Source organism: Cottoperca gobio, chromosome 12, assembly GCF_900634415.1.
Source record: "Cottoperca gobio chromosome 12, fCotGob3.1, whole genome shotgun sequence".
In the NCBI taxonomy this organism is placed as follows: domain Eukaryota; kingdom Metazoa; phylum Chordata; class Actinopteri; order Perciformes; family Bovichtidae; genus Cottoperca; species Cottoperca gobio.
Window position 1 is genome coordinate 20,664,079 of NC_041366.1, and position 18,822 is coordinate 20,682,900.

Below are 18,822 nucleotides of genomic sequence, written 5' to 3' on the forward strand. Positions count from 1 at the left end.
ATGTTTTGTAGCCCCTATCCTGAATGTAAATTACTCTGAATAAGTACTCTAAATTATTCTTAAACTACAATTAAATTACATAAAATAAAGCTTTATTTATAGGCCTCGAGTTTAAGGGGTTGGTGCTGACCATTTCCTGTCATCTCTCGTTATTCTGCTGTAAACTGTGTGTGAAATAATTACTTTATTTTAATTGCACAGTGGCACACAACTGTGGCAGTAGAGCATCACGCAGAATAAGAATAAACCTCTTATCCAACCTTTGTGTTCACCTTATAAAAACAAAGCAATCATCACGCAGAGAATAAACCTCTGGGATCATATTTACAGCAGCATCACCTCTGTGCTCAGACAACTGAGCTGAAATCCTTTTTTTTTTTAAATACCAAACAAACACCATTGTAATAGAAAATACTAAATGGGACACTAGTACAATTTAGTTTTGAGTAACAAGTAGGAGTCCAGCACTGATGAAAATGTACAATACAAAGCTTCACATCTCAGTGACTTCCGGAGGCGTCTGATTCGTTGCGGATGACATCAGCTGAGGAGTGAGTGTGCGAAAAAAAAAAAAAACCCGGCGCCCTCTTCTCTCCCTGGTTACTGAATATGACACAATGTCTGCTGGTATAAAAAGCTAGGGCCACTCCTATCAAGGCTCCACTTGTATGTCTGGAGTCCACTCCGACGCTCTGTAGCGAATTAAGGGAGGAGGCTGCCGTTTGGATCCTGCCCGCGTATACTGGAGATACAGAGACAGACAGACAGAGGAGAGGATGGCTACCCTGGTAGTATCTGCAGAAATGGAGACTTTAGGCGGCCAAAGCAAAACCGGGACGTCTCCGGCATCCGCGAGCCCCTCGCACCACTTCAACGACAGCAAATTTTACCTCCTGGTGGTTATCGGGGAGATCATAACGGATGATCACCTAAAGTGTGCCATTGCGGACATAGAGAAAGGTAAGAGGGAGCTTTCTGAGGCCACAGAGAGCTGAACTTACCATCGTAATAACAACTTGAACAGACATGTAATAGCTTAGAAGTTCGTCTTATAGCTGTAAAGTCATGTAGGCTGCTGATGCACCTGTTTGGATTTTACGCAATACATTACGCCTGATCGAATTACGCATAATAATGTGTCATACACAACCTAATATTTATTGTGTAACTATTTGAAATAGAAGTGATGTTTATTGTTATACTAGGGGATAATGAGCCCCTCCCAGTTTCATCACGATAACCTGAAGCCAAATCTTCACATCTTTTAACCCACAGGTACCACCCACTGTGTTTATGAGCACTTTAGTTCCGTGTGATTATCATATTAATGTAAGTAGGCCCAACTGTTGTCATCCACACACGTGGGCCAGGTCCTCTAATGAATCTGCCAGCAATGATTCAGCATTAAATCTGGACTATGCGTCAAATAATGCAGCATATCGCATTTCTTTGGCTCCAGAGTGCAGTTGCGTTTTTTTCTTCTCCCGCAGCATCTTGCCAGGGCTGTAAGCAGGTGCGTCAGGCTTTTGTTTCAGGATCGTGGAGTGTCCCACGCATCGGTGTACAGTCAGGAAGAGACAACGGTGCTTTTTTTTTTAGCAGCAGCTTTTGTCTCTCGTGTTGTTGTGGAAGAAAGCTTCGCTAAAAAGCTGAATGAATTGTGTTTTGAGACTGACATGACTTCCTGGTTTTGATAACGGAATAGATTAATTCCCTCTTACATCCTGTGTGGGAACATCTCTCCATCATCATCATCCTCATCATCATCCCGCATCCAGCTCTCTCATCCCTCACCGGCTGGTGGGCGTGGCTCGGTCCGCACTGCGGTCCCTACGGAAAGCCACAAGGAAGGATTTTCAAACTGAGCAGGGCGTTTTATAAATACCACAGCTGCTGGAGGGGTCTGTCTCCCTGGCCCGAGTGCACTGTCTGTGAGAGAGAGAGGAGAAGGAAAGAGGGGGATATGGTGCAGTTACTGTAGGCCTGCTGTGTGTGTGTAAAACCCAGTGAAGAAGTGTTTACTTTTAGGCTATCACCTGATTTCAGGATCACACATTAACTAGTTTAACCTGTCGGAGTCACTGTTTATTTTGATATTATTATGCTAATTTAATAGATTATTATGTTGAGACCAAAAGTTTACTATTGACCTTGAAAGAAAAACAAACACACACAAGGTCTTTGAGTAGCTGTTCTGGACCTTTTGATTGTTTGGCAATTTTTCCCTTCGAGCCCTTTAAAGGCTTTTCTTTTGTTCTTAAAAATATATATTTTATTTCATTTATACATTCTTATAATCTATTTTGTATAAACATGTGACACACACTATCATCTTCATCACTGTTTCTTATTAATTAATGTCTCATATTTTTTGCCACACCCTCTGTTTTCAGTTCAGGCCTTCTGCTGTAAAAAGTAATATTGTGAATTAAATAAACTTATTTGTCCACCTTTTGTGTGCAGTATATCTCACATATAAACACTTTAAAGTCCCTTTGTGTTTATTCCCAGTTCATATCATCACGTAACCTCACAGAGGCCTTCATCAGGCCGTTACTCTGCATGATTATGAAGAGAGGATGATACCATCGTGACTCAGCAGCTCAGCGGACGCTCCCAGCTTCAGGCCCATGGCCACACAGAAACAGGGCTATAGATATTTCCTATTATAGATTTAATTTTCATGCCAAATCGTCTGTTCATTCTAATATTTTTAAATGAACTGGAGGCAAAGGATCAATAGATACAGTAGCATAGATGTGTGGGTGAGGGTGAGACTTTGCACATTTGTTGGACCTGTTGCCAAGTGTCTGCTGTGTGCATTCTTTTTCAGACAGTGAAGCTAAATGTTATTTCCTCTCTGGCGTCTTTTCTTCTCCTCGCTCTTTTTTTATTTTCTTGTTGATTTTCTTTGTTTGTTTATCTTGCAGGGATCCGCTCATGGGACACCAACCTCATCGACTGCAACCTGGACCAGGAACTCAAGCTGTTTGTCTCCAGACACTCGGCTCGTTTCTCGGCAGACGTCAGAGGTAAACTGGGAATGAAAGACATTTTCACTGATAGTTTCACACGAGCAGCCTGATTATGTTAATAGACAAATAAAGCTAAAAGCAGTAAAAGTACTCCGATGTAGAGTATGTTATATATACTGTAGAATATTTACCAGCAATGCATTAACACGTGAGCAGCATTGTTGTTGTTGTTTGACAACGTGGCTTTAAAACCTTCAAATTTATAAAGACTTTTCCGTCTAAAATGGAATCCTATAAAAACATAAACTAAGATTTGCTCACTGTAGTCCTAAGAATCTTAATATTTCAACCTGCTTTTAATTTAAATGCCCCATAAATGAGCTTCTGTATCTTAAAATGAGACGAAATGTGTCTGGTTTTTGTTCTTTATACTAGAAAATGTTGAAATTAGTTCAAATATTCCTCGATCTATTTCACTTATTGTCATAAAATACATTTTAAATTCCAGATTTAAATGATTTAATAAGGAGATATTTTTCACTGAACACTGAATATTGTTTTAAAAGCTGCATTTGCTTTGCATGAAAGATAATCTGCAGAAAATGCAAAGTAACGAATATCTACAGCTGTCAGAAAAAAAGCTACAATGTATAAAATGCATAAAATGGAAAGTACAATTACCTCAAAACTGTTTAATTAAGTAAATATACTCGGTTACAGTTGAATGCTGCACTGTTCAGCAGCGTACACTATCACATCCTGCGCTACAACGTCAGAGGGTTTTTTGACTTGCTCCTGGATACGCCCTCTCAGCGTTTTGTTGGATTGTGTATTTGCAAGGTGAGGGCTCGGCTCATAAAGATGGAAGGGATCCAGTGTGGCAGGACATGTGGTCTGTCAGTGGGCAGTATGGCCTTGACGGTCAGCAGCAGTTAAAGCCTCTGCTTGGCATTGCTCCATATTGGATACGACCAGCAGGGCTTCATACTTCACAATAGATTGATCCAACTACTGCTGCTGCTGACTAATCAGGATTTATTTTAATACTGTAATATCAGAATTGGGCCACAGAGGAAGTACAATATGCTGAGAGGGAGGTGAAACATGTAGATTTATATGTGATAGAATTCAAAGCGACTCCAACCCCCCCCCCCCCCCCAATCCCTTTCATCAATCCTTTTTTTATTTAAACAGTTTCCCATCCTCCATTCTCCTCCTCCATGTGTGCTGTTGCCTTGCAACCCAGTACTAGATGCACAGTTGACTCGGGAGTAATTAGCAGTGCAGAATCCCCAGTGGAAAGTGTCTGTCCATGAAAACAAAAAAGGGAGGGGTACAGAGAGGGTGAGGGGAAGAGAAAGAAGATGAGAGAAAGCAAACAAGGGCGCAAAGGAGGGAGGGGGGTGAGGTAGGAAAGACACAAACATAGAGTAGGTTCTGGAGGAGAGAATAGGGTGAAGATAGATGCTAAACAGAGACAGAAATGCAGCTCTGATCAGTGAATTAATGAAGCGAGGAGAGGTAGCTGCTGCATAAGCAGTAAAACTGGAATAATATTGTTCTCTTATATTCTACGCCTCAGGCTTTTTACCAAGTGTATGTCTCGAGGGGAGGATTTCCATTGTCTTTTGAACTTTTAATACACAAACTGCTGTATGAAGGACTTCCTAGAAGCACTTTCAAGGCTTTTATGATTATTAAGGGCGGTTTCCCTGCATAAAGTAAAAAAAAATGCATTCATAGAAGTGTACTTTGAATCTAAACTTGTGAATTACCCAAATAAGCAGCTATACTTCAACCTTTTGGTATATATTTATTCACTTTTCTCTCCGAGAGTAAGATGAAACTCAACACTCTCAAATACGTTTGCTTAATATGAAGCAGCAACCAGCAGCTCCTTAGCTTAGCTTAGCATTAAAGTAACAAAATTCGCCAAAGCTCACTAATCAAAACCTTAAATCTAGCTAGCTGTTTCTCCCTGTCTCCAGTCGTTATGCTAAGCTAAGCTAACCTGCTGTTAGCTGTAGCCTTATATTTACTGGAAAGATATAAGAGTATGGTATCAATCTTCTCATCTAACTCTTGCCAAGAAAACTATCAGGTGGATTTTTCAAAATGTCAACCCCAGTCAAACAAAAAGAGCATTTTTCAGGATAAAGATGGTTTATTAGGATGCTGAGCTGCTGACTTCATACAAGGTATCATTTCATATTAGGTGTAGAAAAGAGCAATCAGTTAAGTAGTTAGTTTTATATGTTTACCTTCAGCTTGTAGTGAATTCATTGTTTAGGGCTCAGTGCTTACAGAAAAACATAAACCAGTAGGTGGTATCGGACGGAGGAGGACGGATGCAATTATCTGTCTGCTTGACAAATGATACAACATCCATCACACTGCGTTAGAGAACAGGAAGTCTGGACCCCACAGTGAGGAGGAGGAGAAGGGAGGGGAAAAGGGGAAAAGACAGGAGACCCCCGGTGGCTGCCTGATTGATATATGATTCTTCCAGTTCTGTATAGATTTCCCAGCATTTCAATGCAGACAGCCTAAGAAGGCTTTCTCTAAACCACAAATCCACTCAAGAACCTCCTTGTGAGATTGTCGAAAACAACATTGCAGCTTATGATCAATAGTAATTAAGAATTGTGTTGACTTTTACGAATGAATTTGTCAGAGATAAAGACCCTACTGACTTTGTACTCTCGATGTCTATTAAACCGTTGATCCTGACTGTTCTGCAGCAGTACATCAGAACATTCAAGCCGCACTACTCTTCAAAGCCGGAAGAATTGGGAAATAAACAAGTGGTGGGAAGCTATGATGATGTCTTTCTCCTAACAGGTTGTCTTATGTTTTGACAAGCTAATCCTTAGATTACGGCCGTAAAGAAGTTTACCGTTATTTAGAGGCATCAATACTACGACGCAGGTGATTGACTGCTCTACGACTCAGCCGACTTCAGTAGCAGTTCATTAGACATATTACGTATACCAGTTCCCTTTTTAATTCAGTTGTGTGGTGACACAGGAACAAGTGACATTCAACACTGTGCTTGGGGGGGCCTCATGCTGCTGAAAGTCAATTATTCTGGAAAAGGAAATGACAGGAAATAGAAATGTGCTGACACACACATGGCATCCACCTGAGGAGATACATTTATAATCCTTACACAAGAGGTCTTGCATGAAGTCCTGGATGTAGTTGTTCCAATGATCTATTTTTGGTGTGGTGCCATCCACATTGATGTTCCTGTGTCTGGTTCAGTCTGTGGCAGGCAGGCAGGCTATACCATTCTTGCACTTTCTATTCAGCCAGAAGGAGAATGCTTAGTGATGCCTTTCACATTACCTCGCCTCCTGCTGAGACGCACTGGGCATTAAGGATTTTTATATCGATCAAGGTAATTGTCAGGTTCAAGCAAGCCTCAGTGCACAAGCTGTCATTTTTTGACGAGTTGGCTTAGATGCACGGCAATTTGGCAGCGTGGTGGTGGCGATGGTGGTGATAGTGGCTCCGCTAGTCCTTAACATGTACAGACCATTTCTGCTTCATCACATGAAACCAGGAACCGGGGCGTAACCCACAGAGAGACAAACAAAGAAAAAGACTTTTACATTAGCACTGGCTTGTGTATAGTAGCATGACAGGATGAACGATAGACTTCCATGATTGATTGCTCTCTCATTTCACAGACAAATGTTTCCTCAGTCACTTGTTCTTACGGAGCGCTCGTCAGAACAAAGCTGAGCGAAGCTACTTTCTCCCAGAGGCCACTGGGATTTTGATGATAGTGGTATAAGACTGATACTAATCTCTGCTTCAAAGTGCTAATAAAATGCACATGCAGAGGATATAAAATCAAGACCTTTTGGTCTTATGACTTAAAACTGAAAAATAGCAAAAATCAGATCTGAAATAAAACCATTAAAGTAATAGTAATACGTATGTGTTTTGTTTTTACCGGTAACACAAGGTGCGCTTCATTCTAGAACAAGAATAAGAGCCATGATAGCTGCTGTGTGAGGGTGTATTCGGCACAGCAGTACTTTGAGCTAAGTGCTAATACGATTATACAACATGCTCTTAATGACAATGCTAACATTCTGCTGTTTAGCAGGTGTAATGTTTACCATATTAATCTACCATATTTACACTAAACACAGCTGAAGCTGATAGGAATGCGTTTTTCTGCAGGTATTTGGTGTTTAGGAGAGGAAATGTCAGGGGATCACCAAAGAAAGAGGGCTTCATCCTCTGGGATCAATATTATTTGTATCAAATTTGACGGTAATCCATTCAACAGATGTCGAGAATGTCAACGTCATGGTGTCAGGTCAGAAAGGTCAAGAGATCACTAAAGGAAGACGGCTTCATCCACTGGGTATCATAAATGTCTGCACAGAATTGAATAGCAATCCATTCAACAGGCCGACAGTTTGCTTTGGTAATTAGTGAAAGTAGACCATTAATAACCATCATTTGACTCAGATGTATATTTTCTATTTAGGAAAACATGTAGTCTCAGGCAAAATTGCCTTTAATCATGTAGCTTTTTATCTAATCCTATCCTATTCTTGAAGCAATAATTTGGCTTTTCACTCTTAAGATAATAAACAATCAACCACCATTACCTTTACATTGTGTTGGCTTGTTAATTTCAGTGAATTAATCTTCATTTTATTAATATTAATACAATTAGATCAAACAATGAGACATTTTAATGCAAAACTTGCATAAAAGAATTGCAAAAAAACCACTCCCCCCACAGAAAAAGGTGGTTTTCGTTTCTTTGTCATTGAAGCATCTGCTATGAAATTGATTTTATATAAAAGCTCAAATTCAAAGTCACACTAGGAATATTATTCCCTCCAGACAAATAATGTCGAGTGCAATATCGGAACTGCTAAAGGGTTGACAAGTGGGTGAAAAGTCATTATTTCTACCATCACTGAACTCCCTAGAATATTAGAAGCTGAATGTCACGTACTGTGTAGCAGCCAGTTCACTATTAACAGCAGTGATTGAAAGAGTTTTCCCATAAGCAGTGACAGTCCTCTGGGAGCAGGGTTAATGGCTATGTGCTCCATAATGAGAATCTGCTATATGAAATATATATGGAGGAGTCGGCCCAGCAGCCAGATAGCTGCTTCAGAATCACGTCTCCGGAGACACACACATCTTCTGAATTTAAAGCTTATATTCACCTCACTGCCGTCTAGACCCTGGAGCTTATTCTTGTTTGTCTTATTACCAGAATGTTCTGAAATTGATCTAAATTCACTAAATAAAACCAGTTTTAGGCAAATGTATTGATTCATGTATACAAAAATAAATGAGTAAACAAGGGGAAGAAATAACGACAGATTGAGTGAGTGAAGAGTGTGTGTTGGGGTAAATAATGAGGCTAGACCGCCTCGTCTGCTGGACTAGAGGATAACCCCCTAATACACACAGAGACACACACAGTGGGATCAAAGTCATTATCATAATCAATCATCCAAAACCCAGGATGATTGATTATGAGCCTGTCACTCTCCATTTATTCATCTTCTGTGTAACAGCTCTGTCTCTGAGGGGAAATGTTATGGCAAGATTAAATCCTATTTAGTTCCCATATTATACATAGAGAGCAAACTATGATGGGGTCTTTTGCAAATAATCAATGTGTCCTGTCTGAATTGTTTGTCAGGAGTCAAGTATAGATCTGAAACGATTAATTGTTTAATTGATTAATTGATTTGTCGATCATCAGAAAATGAATCTGCAACAATCAATTAATCATTTGAGTAATTTATCTCAGCAAAACCTTCCAGTTTGAAATGTGAATGTTTTTCTTTTCTTATGTGATAATAAATTGAGTATCTTCGGTTTTAGTATATATCTATTTTCGTTTCTAACTATTTTTATATTTTGTTTTACAGGTCAGAGAATTCTTCACCACAAAAGTAATGTCCTGGAGACAGTGGTGCTAATCAACCCTTCAGATGAAGCAGTCAGTACCGAGGTAAAATGATCTATAATTGTTGTTGACAATCTAATATATTATTATAACCTCTTCCTTATTATGTATTACTTTGTATTTTATCAAGGAGGGATGATTCACAAACTAAATAAATAAATGCACATTTACAAAGCTATTACAGTTTGAGAAGGATTATTATGCAGCCTTGACTATCCACCATGTTTGGCTAATTATCCACCCTCATGCTGTTGGATGGAATAAAAAAAGATAGAAGCAATTAAGAGCTCAAGGGACTGAGACTAATGCTTCGCTTAGTGCTAGGACAACAAATGTAGACCTTTACCTTTTGTTACTGCAGCAAAGCTTTTCCTTCATTTTGATAGGAAAAAGACATAGCAGGGTCAGGAGTACAGATGACAAAAGATTTTTCTTTTGTGTCACTGCTCCTTTTCAGCGTTGCCTCCACCTCCCCCAGCCATGTCTGCAGTCAAACTGTGCATTAATAATATCTCACAGCACAGCAGGATTGACCTGAACAGCCGCCCAGAACAGCTGATGTTGCTGAAGTAGGAAAAAAATAAAAGACCAACAGAAATACAGGGAGAGGCAGGAGACAGAGGGATGAAAGGAAACTTAGCAGAGTGAATAAGTCAGCTAATTAGCTAATGGAGTTGAGTGACGTGAAACTGGGGATATTTCAAATGCACTAAATCATTAAGCTGATTGCTGCAGCAGCAAGGCGTTGTACTCCCTGTCTCTGGAGCCAGGAACATTATCGTTGTATAGTATTCTAAATAAATACGTTACTTATTTCTTTTTTTTACTCAATGTTTCTTTAACGTATTGTCCATTTACTCTCCAGGTTCGTTTGATGATCTCAGACACTGCCAGACACAAGCTTCTGGTTCTCTCAGGGCAGTGCTCTGAAAACAGTGGGGAGCTGATTCTTCAGTCTGGATCTTTCTCTTTCTTCAAATTCATAGACATATTCACCGACCAAGAGGTGAGCCAACATGATGATTATTTTCTTTATTATAAGCACCTGTGACACTGTAATATAATTGTTTTCCACATGTTGCCAAGTCTTACATTAGCAGAAGATTTCCATTGTCTTTTATATAATGAGAAAAAAGTACAACTCACATACACACACATACTGAAACTGTGATTGCAAAGCACTATTCATTTCATTACAGAATCTGAGATATTAAAAATAAAAGTCACTTAATTTTTCTCATGCACAGATTGGTGAATTGCTCAGCACCATTCACCCGGCAAACAAAGCCAACCTCACACTCTCCTGCCCTCCACATGGGGAGTGGAAAAACACCAACTTGGACAAACACAACCTGCAAGACTTCATTAACATGAAACTAAACTCCACTCTCATACTCCCTGAAATGGAAGGACTCTCAGAGTTCACAGAGTATTTATCTGAATCCGTAGAGATCCCATCTCCTTTTGAAATGTTAGAACCACCAACCTCAGGTGGATTCCTGAAACTTTCCAAACCATGCTGCTACATTTTCCCAGCTGGAAGCGGTGACTCTGCTCTCTTTGCCGTCAACGGCTTCAACATGCTCATTAACGGTGGCTCGGACAGGAAATCGTGCTTCTGGAAGCTAGTGAGACATCTGGACCGGGTGGACTCCATCCTCATGACCCACATTGGTGACGACAACCTGCCAGGCATCAATAGCATGCTGCAGAGGAAGGTTGCAGAGCTTGAAGAGGAGCAGTCACAGGGTTCGACAGCTAACAGCGACTGGGTGAAGAACATGATTTCTCCAGATATTGGTATTGTGTTTGTGAATCTACCTGAAAACCTGGACAACCCTGAACCTAATTACAGAGTTCGGAGGAATTTTGAGGAGGCAGCGTTTACTCAGCAGTTTCTCACCAAGCTAAATTTGAGGTTAGAGCCTTTGCAGAGGCCTGTTGGAAACACTATAGAACCACTCATACTTTTTCAGAAAATGGGGGTTGGGAAGCTTGAGATGTATGTGCTTAATCCATCAAAGAACAGCAAAGAGATGCAACACTTCATGAAGCAGTGGAAAGGTAGTGAAAAAGACACAGCCTCCATTCTGCTGCCAAATGGAAAAGAATCTGAGTTCCCCATCTCAGATTTGACTTCTATCTCTTCGCTGATTGTGTGGCACCCTGCAAATCCCTCAGATAAGGTTGTCCGCGTTCTCTTTCCTGGAAATACCACCCAGCATCACATCTTTGAAGGTTTAGAAAAACTGAAGCACTTGGACTTCCTGAAGCAGCCAGTTGTCACTCAGAAAGCGATTTCTTCTAATATGCCGTCAACACCAACACTAAAGCAAGCTAAGATGAAACACAGAACAGACAGCAAAGAGAGCCTAAGATCTACCCCGAGGCCATCACCAAGCAAAAGCATCCGGAAGGAGTCAAAGGAGGAAGCACCAGAAAAGGCAAAGACAGATGCAGAATCATCTCATGAAAAAACACAAAAGACTGAGAAAAAAGACAAAGTCCCGCTGAAAAAGGAAAAGGTAAAGGCACCCGAGAAAGAAGCAAAAGCAAAGGCAGAGCAAATAGCCCAAAATGAAACTCCAGAGAGAAAAAAGTCTGACATAAAACCCAAAGTTGAAAAGATTGTTAAAAAGGAGACCAAAGTGTCTGTGGAAAAGAAAAAGGAGGTAAAGAAAGAAGTAGCAAAAAAAGATGATACACCTAAACACGATGTTAAAAAGGAGGAAAAAGTAAAGAAAGAGGAGGCAAAGAAAGTCATCAAAAAGGACATCAGAAGAGACTCACCTATGAAGGAGAAAAAGGAAGAAAAGAAAGAGCAAAGGAAAGATGTCAAAAGGCCCTTTAAAGACATAAAAAAGACATCCGCTGCGGGTGAAGAAAAGAGTCTAGCACCTAAACCAAAGCCTCTGAAAAAAGACAATGCTTCAAAGAAAGACGCAGGAATCCCGTCAAAGCTAAAAGAGAAAGGAAAGCCAAAGGTGACAAAGAAGGAGACAAAGGTGGATAGTGGCAAACTTGCAGCGAGTGCAGTTGCTGTTGCAGAGGAACTAGAAGCAGTAAGATCTCTGATGTCCACACCAGAGGACCTCACTAAGGACTTTGAGGAGCTTAGAGCTGAAGAGCTGGTGGAGGATGATGCAACTGTGCAACAAATTAAAGAAGAAGAGGCTGTGATTATCCACCATGAAGAAATAATACAAACCAAAGACTCACCTGAAGCATTAGAGTCTTTGGATGAGGGTATAACCACAACGGAGGCTGATGGAGACAATGGTGAGACTCCAGAAGAACTAGTTCTTAAGGGAAAACTCAATGGCAGTGTAATTGAGAAGTTTGAAGATGAAGGCACTGTAATGGAGGAGACGTCAGAGGGAGCGGATTATGAAGAGAACAGAGAGATAGAAGAAGTTTATGAACCACAGAGAGTGGAACCAGATAAAGATAAGCTTAGTCCCAGTGAAGATGAAGACCATGATAGAAATGATGACGTCAAACTAGAGGATAGTGTTGAAGACAATGAGGATGTAACTAATAAAAATGTAGAAGGTCAGCACATAAGTGAGAGAGAGACAGAGAAACTGATTCTTTCAGCCTCACCCAAAGTGTCCTCACCTGTTTCTCCGGCTGCATCTATCCATGACGAAATGTTTCCAGTTGGCTTTGAGAGCTCAACAGCCTCGGATGACGAGAACAGAGATGAACCCCCTGAGGATTACACCGTCACCTCTGGCCACACTCAGTCCACCATTGAGATCTCCAGTGTGCCTACTCCCATGGATGAGATGTTGACTCCTAGGGATCTTATGAGTGATGAAAACATCAATGATGAGTCTCCTTCACAGGATTCTGGCAGGTTTGGGACCTCAGCATCTGGAGAGTTTGATAAGAAGAAGCCGTCTCCACTTCAGGATATGCCAGGGTCAGATCACTCTCAGAGTGAAGCCACAGAAGGCCAGGACTACAACCACTCCGCTTCCACGATATCTCCCCCTTCATTGCTAGAAGAGGATAAATTTGGTAAAGGGTTTCTCTCCGCAGTGAAAGCTGAAGGGTTTGCAACAGCTCAAGAATCATGTGACACAAACTCGACTAGACTCAGTTCAACTTCCACAACATCACCTCTTGTGCGTTCTCCTTCAGTGGACCGCAAGGACATGTTTGATTCTCCATCATTATTTGCTTCTCCAATAGAACTGTCTACCACAATGGCAGGGTACGCCAGAGCAACAGCTGATCCCTCCATTAGCCCAGATGACAAGACCTTGGAAGGAACTAACTCGCCTCAATCATCTGGTCACACACCTTACTATCAGTCACCAGTAGATGAAAAGGCAGGAGCTCTCCCACCTGTGTCAGAAGATGAAGCACAGGGTCCAGTAATTGTGGAGGTCACAAGTGATAAAGAGGAGTTGCCCAATAGAGGTACCCCAGAGCCCGGTGAGCGAGAAAGTTCCTCCCCTGTAGAGAGGGTAATGTCCTCTCCAAAAAGCCCACCTCCAACCGAACCTGATTCCCCAACAAAGACAGAAATGATACTCTTTGATATAGATCAGAAGAAAACTGGAGATTCCATCTTGTCCTCAGCACCAATGACTAAACAGGAATCAGACACTAATCCTTTCACAGCTTTCAAAGACGAGAGTAAAATGTCCATTTCAGAAGGAACCACATCAGACAAGTCCGAAACTCCTTTGGAGGAGGTGGTAGCAGAAGATACATTTTCACATTTAGCTTCAGCATCCACCGCCTCACTGGCAACCAGCTCCTTGCCAGAACCCACCACTGACTCTCATGCTGAAGTAGGCTCTCCTCACTCAACAGAAGTAGATGACTCTTTCTCTGTCTCCGTGGTTCAGACCCCAACCACCTTCCATGAAATTGAGGGATCTCCATCCAAGGAAGATAGCCCAAGACCCATGTCTATCTCACCTGACATTTCACCAAAGACTAAAAGCAGAACACAGGATGCAAAATCCCCAGAGCACTCTACCATGTCAATAGAGTTTGGCCAGGAGTCCCCTGACCACTCCTTAGCCCTGGACTTTAGTAAGCAATCTCCAGAACATCCATCTGTGGGAGGCACCTCACGTGCTACAGAGAATGGCCCAACTGAGGTTGACTACAGCCCATCAGAAGGAACAGATGGAAGACCATCTGAAGACCGTAGTTCTACAATGGAGAAGCCTTTTCTTTTTGAAGAGAGCAATTCAGTCCTTGCCACTTCTTCAACCCCGTCAGATGCATCTCAGTCTACTCCCTCTGTTACAACCCCATGTCAGATGACAGAGATGCTACATGCTGTGGCTGAACAGACAGATAAGTCTCCAATCACCACAAAGGCATCCTCTCTCACCCACTCTCCCCATTCCAATGAGCCATCCCCAGTGCTAGGAAGTCCCCCGGCTAAAGATAGCACAAGCCCATTTTCACCATTTGTTGAGAGCATTACTAATACATTTGACACACAGCAAAAATACGACAAGTCACCCTCACCTCCAAAAGCTGCTTCCCCCTCACCGTCTTCGGCGGCAAAGGAGACTAATCCTTTTAAATGTGAGGATTCTACACTTGAGGCAAAATCCCCTGTGAGCCCCAAAGTCCCCTTTCCATCATATCTACCTCTCTCTTCTGATCCGTGTATTTACAATTATGCCTGTGGCTCCAGGGGCCCAGACTCCACTAAGAAGAGCCCTTCAGCTCAATCTCAGACAGATGTCGACCTCTGCCTTGTCACTTCATGTGAGTATCGTCACCCCAAGACAGAACTGTCCCCATCATTCATCAACCCTAACCCTCTGGAATACTTCATTGCTGAAGAGAACGCCATGAATGAGGAGAAGCTTCTGGCCAAGGCAGGAGGAGGGCCCCCACCTCCAGGAGGTAAGCTTTCTGCCAAGCAGTGTGAGGAGACCCCACCCACATCCATCAGTGAATCTGCCCCCTCCCAGACAGATTCAGATGTTCCACCAGGGACAGAGGAGTGCCCCTCCATTACAGCAGATGCTAACATTGACTCTGAAGACGACTCCGAGACTCTGCCTACTGACAGAACGCTGACCTACAGGCATGCCGATCCTCCTCCGGTGGCACTCAGGGACTCTGCTCCATCTACAGGCCATCATGATGTCTGCATGGTGGACCCAGAGGCCCTCAAGGCTGAAGAAAACCTCCACAATGCTAATACAGATGGAGGAGAAAAGCCCAAGAAGAAAAAGCTCTTAAAAAAGTCTTCCTCACCAGCCAGAAAGAGTACTCTAACAAAAGTGAAGGACGTGAAGACTTCCTCTCCAAAGAAGAGTGTCGGAGAAGGGAAAGATGCCAAAAATGCAACCAATACCTCTGCATCCAGAGGTGTAAAAAGTGCAACATCAGGTCAGCACTATTTACTCATTATCATCATTTATTACTTTACTACTTCACATAATTTGCTCATATTTGTTTTGAGAACTTATCAAAGACAAGGGCATATTTTTGCCTCTTTCAGGTACTGCCAGCGGAAAGGGATCAAGTGGGGCATCTCTGCCCAACTGTCCTCCCATGTACATGGATTTGGTTTACATCCCTAATCACTGCAATGCCAAGAATGTGGATGCGGAGTTCTTTAAGAGGGTGCGCTCCTCTTACTATGTGGTCAGTGGCAATGATCCGACAGCTCAGGAGCCCAGTAGGGCTGTCCTTGATGCTCTGCTGGAGGGAAAGTCCCAGTGGGGAAACAATTTGCAAGTAAGTATTAATATAGTTTATGTAATAATGTAAAACAATTTTGAGCTTCAATTTGAAATATTTTGAAGTCCTTTTCAGTAATGCCACCGCCCCAATTCCAGGGTGCCGAAAGGGTTTGAATAAATAAAAACAACATTCAATATATTGTCATGAACAAAATTTGCAATGTTTTATAATTTAACTTTGGTCATTAATCTTTGGTCCTCTGTTCATCATGTTTGAATTTAGATGCAGAATGTAGTTTATAGCAGCAGTAAATTAAAACAAATAAATCGCAATAAACCTTAAATGTTATTATACATTCTTACTGCAAACATCGTAAGGGAAGAAGAGACAGAAAGACAAAGAAAATGTTTCGTTGTATGGATGATTTGAATTCTCTGAATGCTTGAGTGTAGAAACTTCCCTCCTCTCTCGTGTCAGGTCACTCTGATTCCAACCCACGACACTGATGTGATGAGGGAGTGGTACCAGGAGACCCACGACAAGCAGCAGGAGCTCAACATCATGGTCCTGGCCAGCAGCAGCACTGTCGTCATGCAGGATGAGTCCTTCCCGGCGTGTAAGATAGAGATGTAGGCCTGTTCAGCAAGAGATCAGGAGGTCCAGAGACAATGAGAGGGATCATTATTTGAGGAAGAAAACAAATCCATGTAGCATAAAACTTACACTTATACACTTATATGATAAAATGCTACTTCTTGCGTACTAAACCCTGAGAAAATAAATATGTACAATGAGGACTAACACTAATACAAATTAGCTTTGAGGGGCTCCATGCAAAGGACACTGTTTTCTATATAAAGTAAAACATCCTTGACATCCTCAAGGAGTTATCTGATTTTTAGGTGTAATTCGATTGTGCTGGGAGGAAATTAGAAACCAAAAAGCAAACATGATTGTCCAATTGTGCTAACTCTGGTACAGATCAAGTAATCATGTTGTTGTCAATGTATTAAGTTTCTTCTGCATCCCCAGATCAAAATACATGAGCTTTTAATCAATTTAACTGCGATCAAGGAACACAACATCCCTGCATATGATATAATCTTGAATAATGGCTGTTATCCACACCAAAGGATAAAACAACATGTTTTCTGTTATTGCCTTAGGGAGTCTAAATGAATGTATAAGAACTGATGCAACTAGCAGAAGAGCGGGCAGGTAACTCTACACACCAGAGGTAATCCCAAAAAGGACCATTAAATGGTTATATAGTTGAATGATGGTAGATATTAACTAACTTGAAAGGATACCAACACTGATTAGCATTAATATGATGTCTGACTTCATATTCAACACGGGCCAGACAAAGTGCCCATGCCATTGTGAAACCTTATGTTTTTAAGTCGGCTGGGTTTTATTTGATTTAAAATGCATGTTTTAAATCTATTTTATGTTGCTGTATTAATTTATTATGTTTAATTTATTGTGCTTGATTGTCCAGTTAGTCTTTTTACACTGCACAACAGGAAGTTGCTTCAGAATGCTCTCCCTTGCCTTTGGTCACATGTAAAATCTTATAATTTTGTCATAATGCTTTTTAGAGGATCGCCTTTTATTTCAGATTGTCTGTTTCATTTACATATTTTAAGTTATTTCACAAAGAGAAAATAAGTTATTTCTTATACCCGTTTTTATGTAATCTTTGCGCTATGGGGGAGCAAGCCTTTGTCCATTGTAAAGCTGATGAGACAGGATATTTTCATAGATCTTAAATGTCTTGTTTTTCTAAAGCATTGTATTATAATTATAAATAGCTTTGTGGCTGATGGAGTGGAAGACATGCATGATGCGTTAGGATTTATTCTCTTTTTTTAATTTTGCTCAGACTTGCATTCGGAACAACAGGGCTAGGCTAAATAAATAAATGTAAGGAGCATTTTATCGTTTTTGCAAGTTGTGCCATGACATTGTATACTACAGTAACTAAAATGGCAAACAAATGTGCACATATAGAACTTGATTTTAGGTTCAGAACAATGGATTTTCAGGTTGAAGGTTGAAAAATTCTTATGACAAAATAGTTCATCCTCTTTAGCCGGGATGAAAAGGGAACAGCTTCCAGTAGAGGCGTGAGGGGCAGCACACAGAGGCGAGAGTGAGTGACTTGTGTGTTTTAGATGAAAGTATGTAAAACAAAGACACTTTAAACACATACATGACAAACCAAACTAACAGTACAGACTCCACAGATCAACTTTGACAGGCCACCTGGAGAAACATCTCACATTCACAACTCGATGATTTCAGGCTTTGGGCTGTTCTATCGACTCACCGAGCTCACCAGATATTTCTGAAATATCTTCACGATACCACCATAGATCAGTTTTCCTGCAGGGGAACCTTAAACCAACACTATGACCGACAACAAACTGGACTGACATTTCTCTTTTCTCTGTCTTCTTTCTCTCTACACTTCCTCTCTTTCTCTCTCTATCTATGTATCTCTGCCTTTTTCTCCTCATCTTTCTCTCGGGAGAACTTTAGTAATGTTTGTCTGCAGCTGTGTGGTATATTTGTCTTGTGATCTTGCATCCTCTCTGCCCTTTTCCCAAACTCATATGTAACTTATAGTAATTAGTTTCAAGTGAAAGTATTCCTTGGTGCTTTCTGATGTTTGTGTGCAATATTTCCTCTACCCATATGGCGAATCTGATGTAAGAGGAACCACTACTAAAGAACAAACATTCAAAAACAACCATAATAAAATCTGTTGTGAAAATATGGATTTATTTGTCTTTTCTAATCTATTTAGAGAGCAAAAGAAAAGCTTTTTACAAATAGCTTCTTCCACTGAGCCTAGCTCGTTGCACAGAATTGTAAACGGTACTAAATTCAAAGATATCAAAAATCCAAATCTCTCTTAGAAGGGAGTAATGCCTTTATACAAATAATTCCCGATTTTTACGTGCTTAAAGAAGTTCCACCTTGGCCACACTGGCAGCTGTGTGAGCCTGCACAGTGGTGCTAATATAAGCATGCTAACATGCTCAAAATAACAATTCTACCATGCTAATGTTTAGCAGGTATAATCTCTACACCATAGGTCTTCAACAGGGGGTCTGCGACCCCCAGGGGGTCCGCAGGAGGTACTGCAGGGGGGTCTTAAAATTGTTTGTAGATAAAGCAAATATAAAAAATAAAATAAAAATCATA

General features: G+C 41.1%; 1 protein-coding gene across 1 annotated transcript; it reads left to right on the forward strand.

Annotated features, from left to right (window-relative positions):
• Positions 1-630: 630 nt before the first annotated feature.
• Positions 631-18,394, forward strand: map1b (microtubule-associated protein 1B). Its single transcript, XM_029444306.1, has 7 exons — positions 631-960; positions 2,931-3,032; positions 8,897-8,979; positions 9,800-9,940; positions 10,182-15,312; positions 15,425-15,663; positions 16,087-18,394. The coding sequence occupies exons 1-7, from the start codon at positions 777-779 to the stop codon at positions 16,240-16,242; spliced, it is 6,036 nt and encodes a 2,011-aa protein (XP_029300166.1). The 5' UTR covers positions 631-776; the 3' UTR covers positions 16,243-18,394.
• Positions 18,395-18,822: the final 428 nt, after the last annotated feature.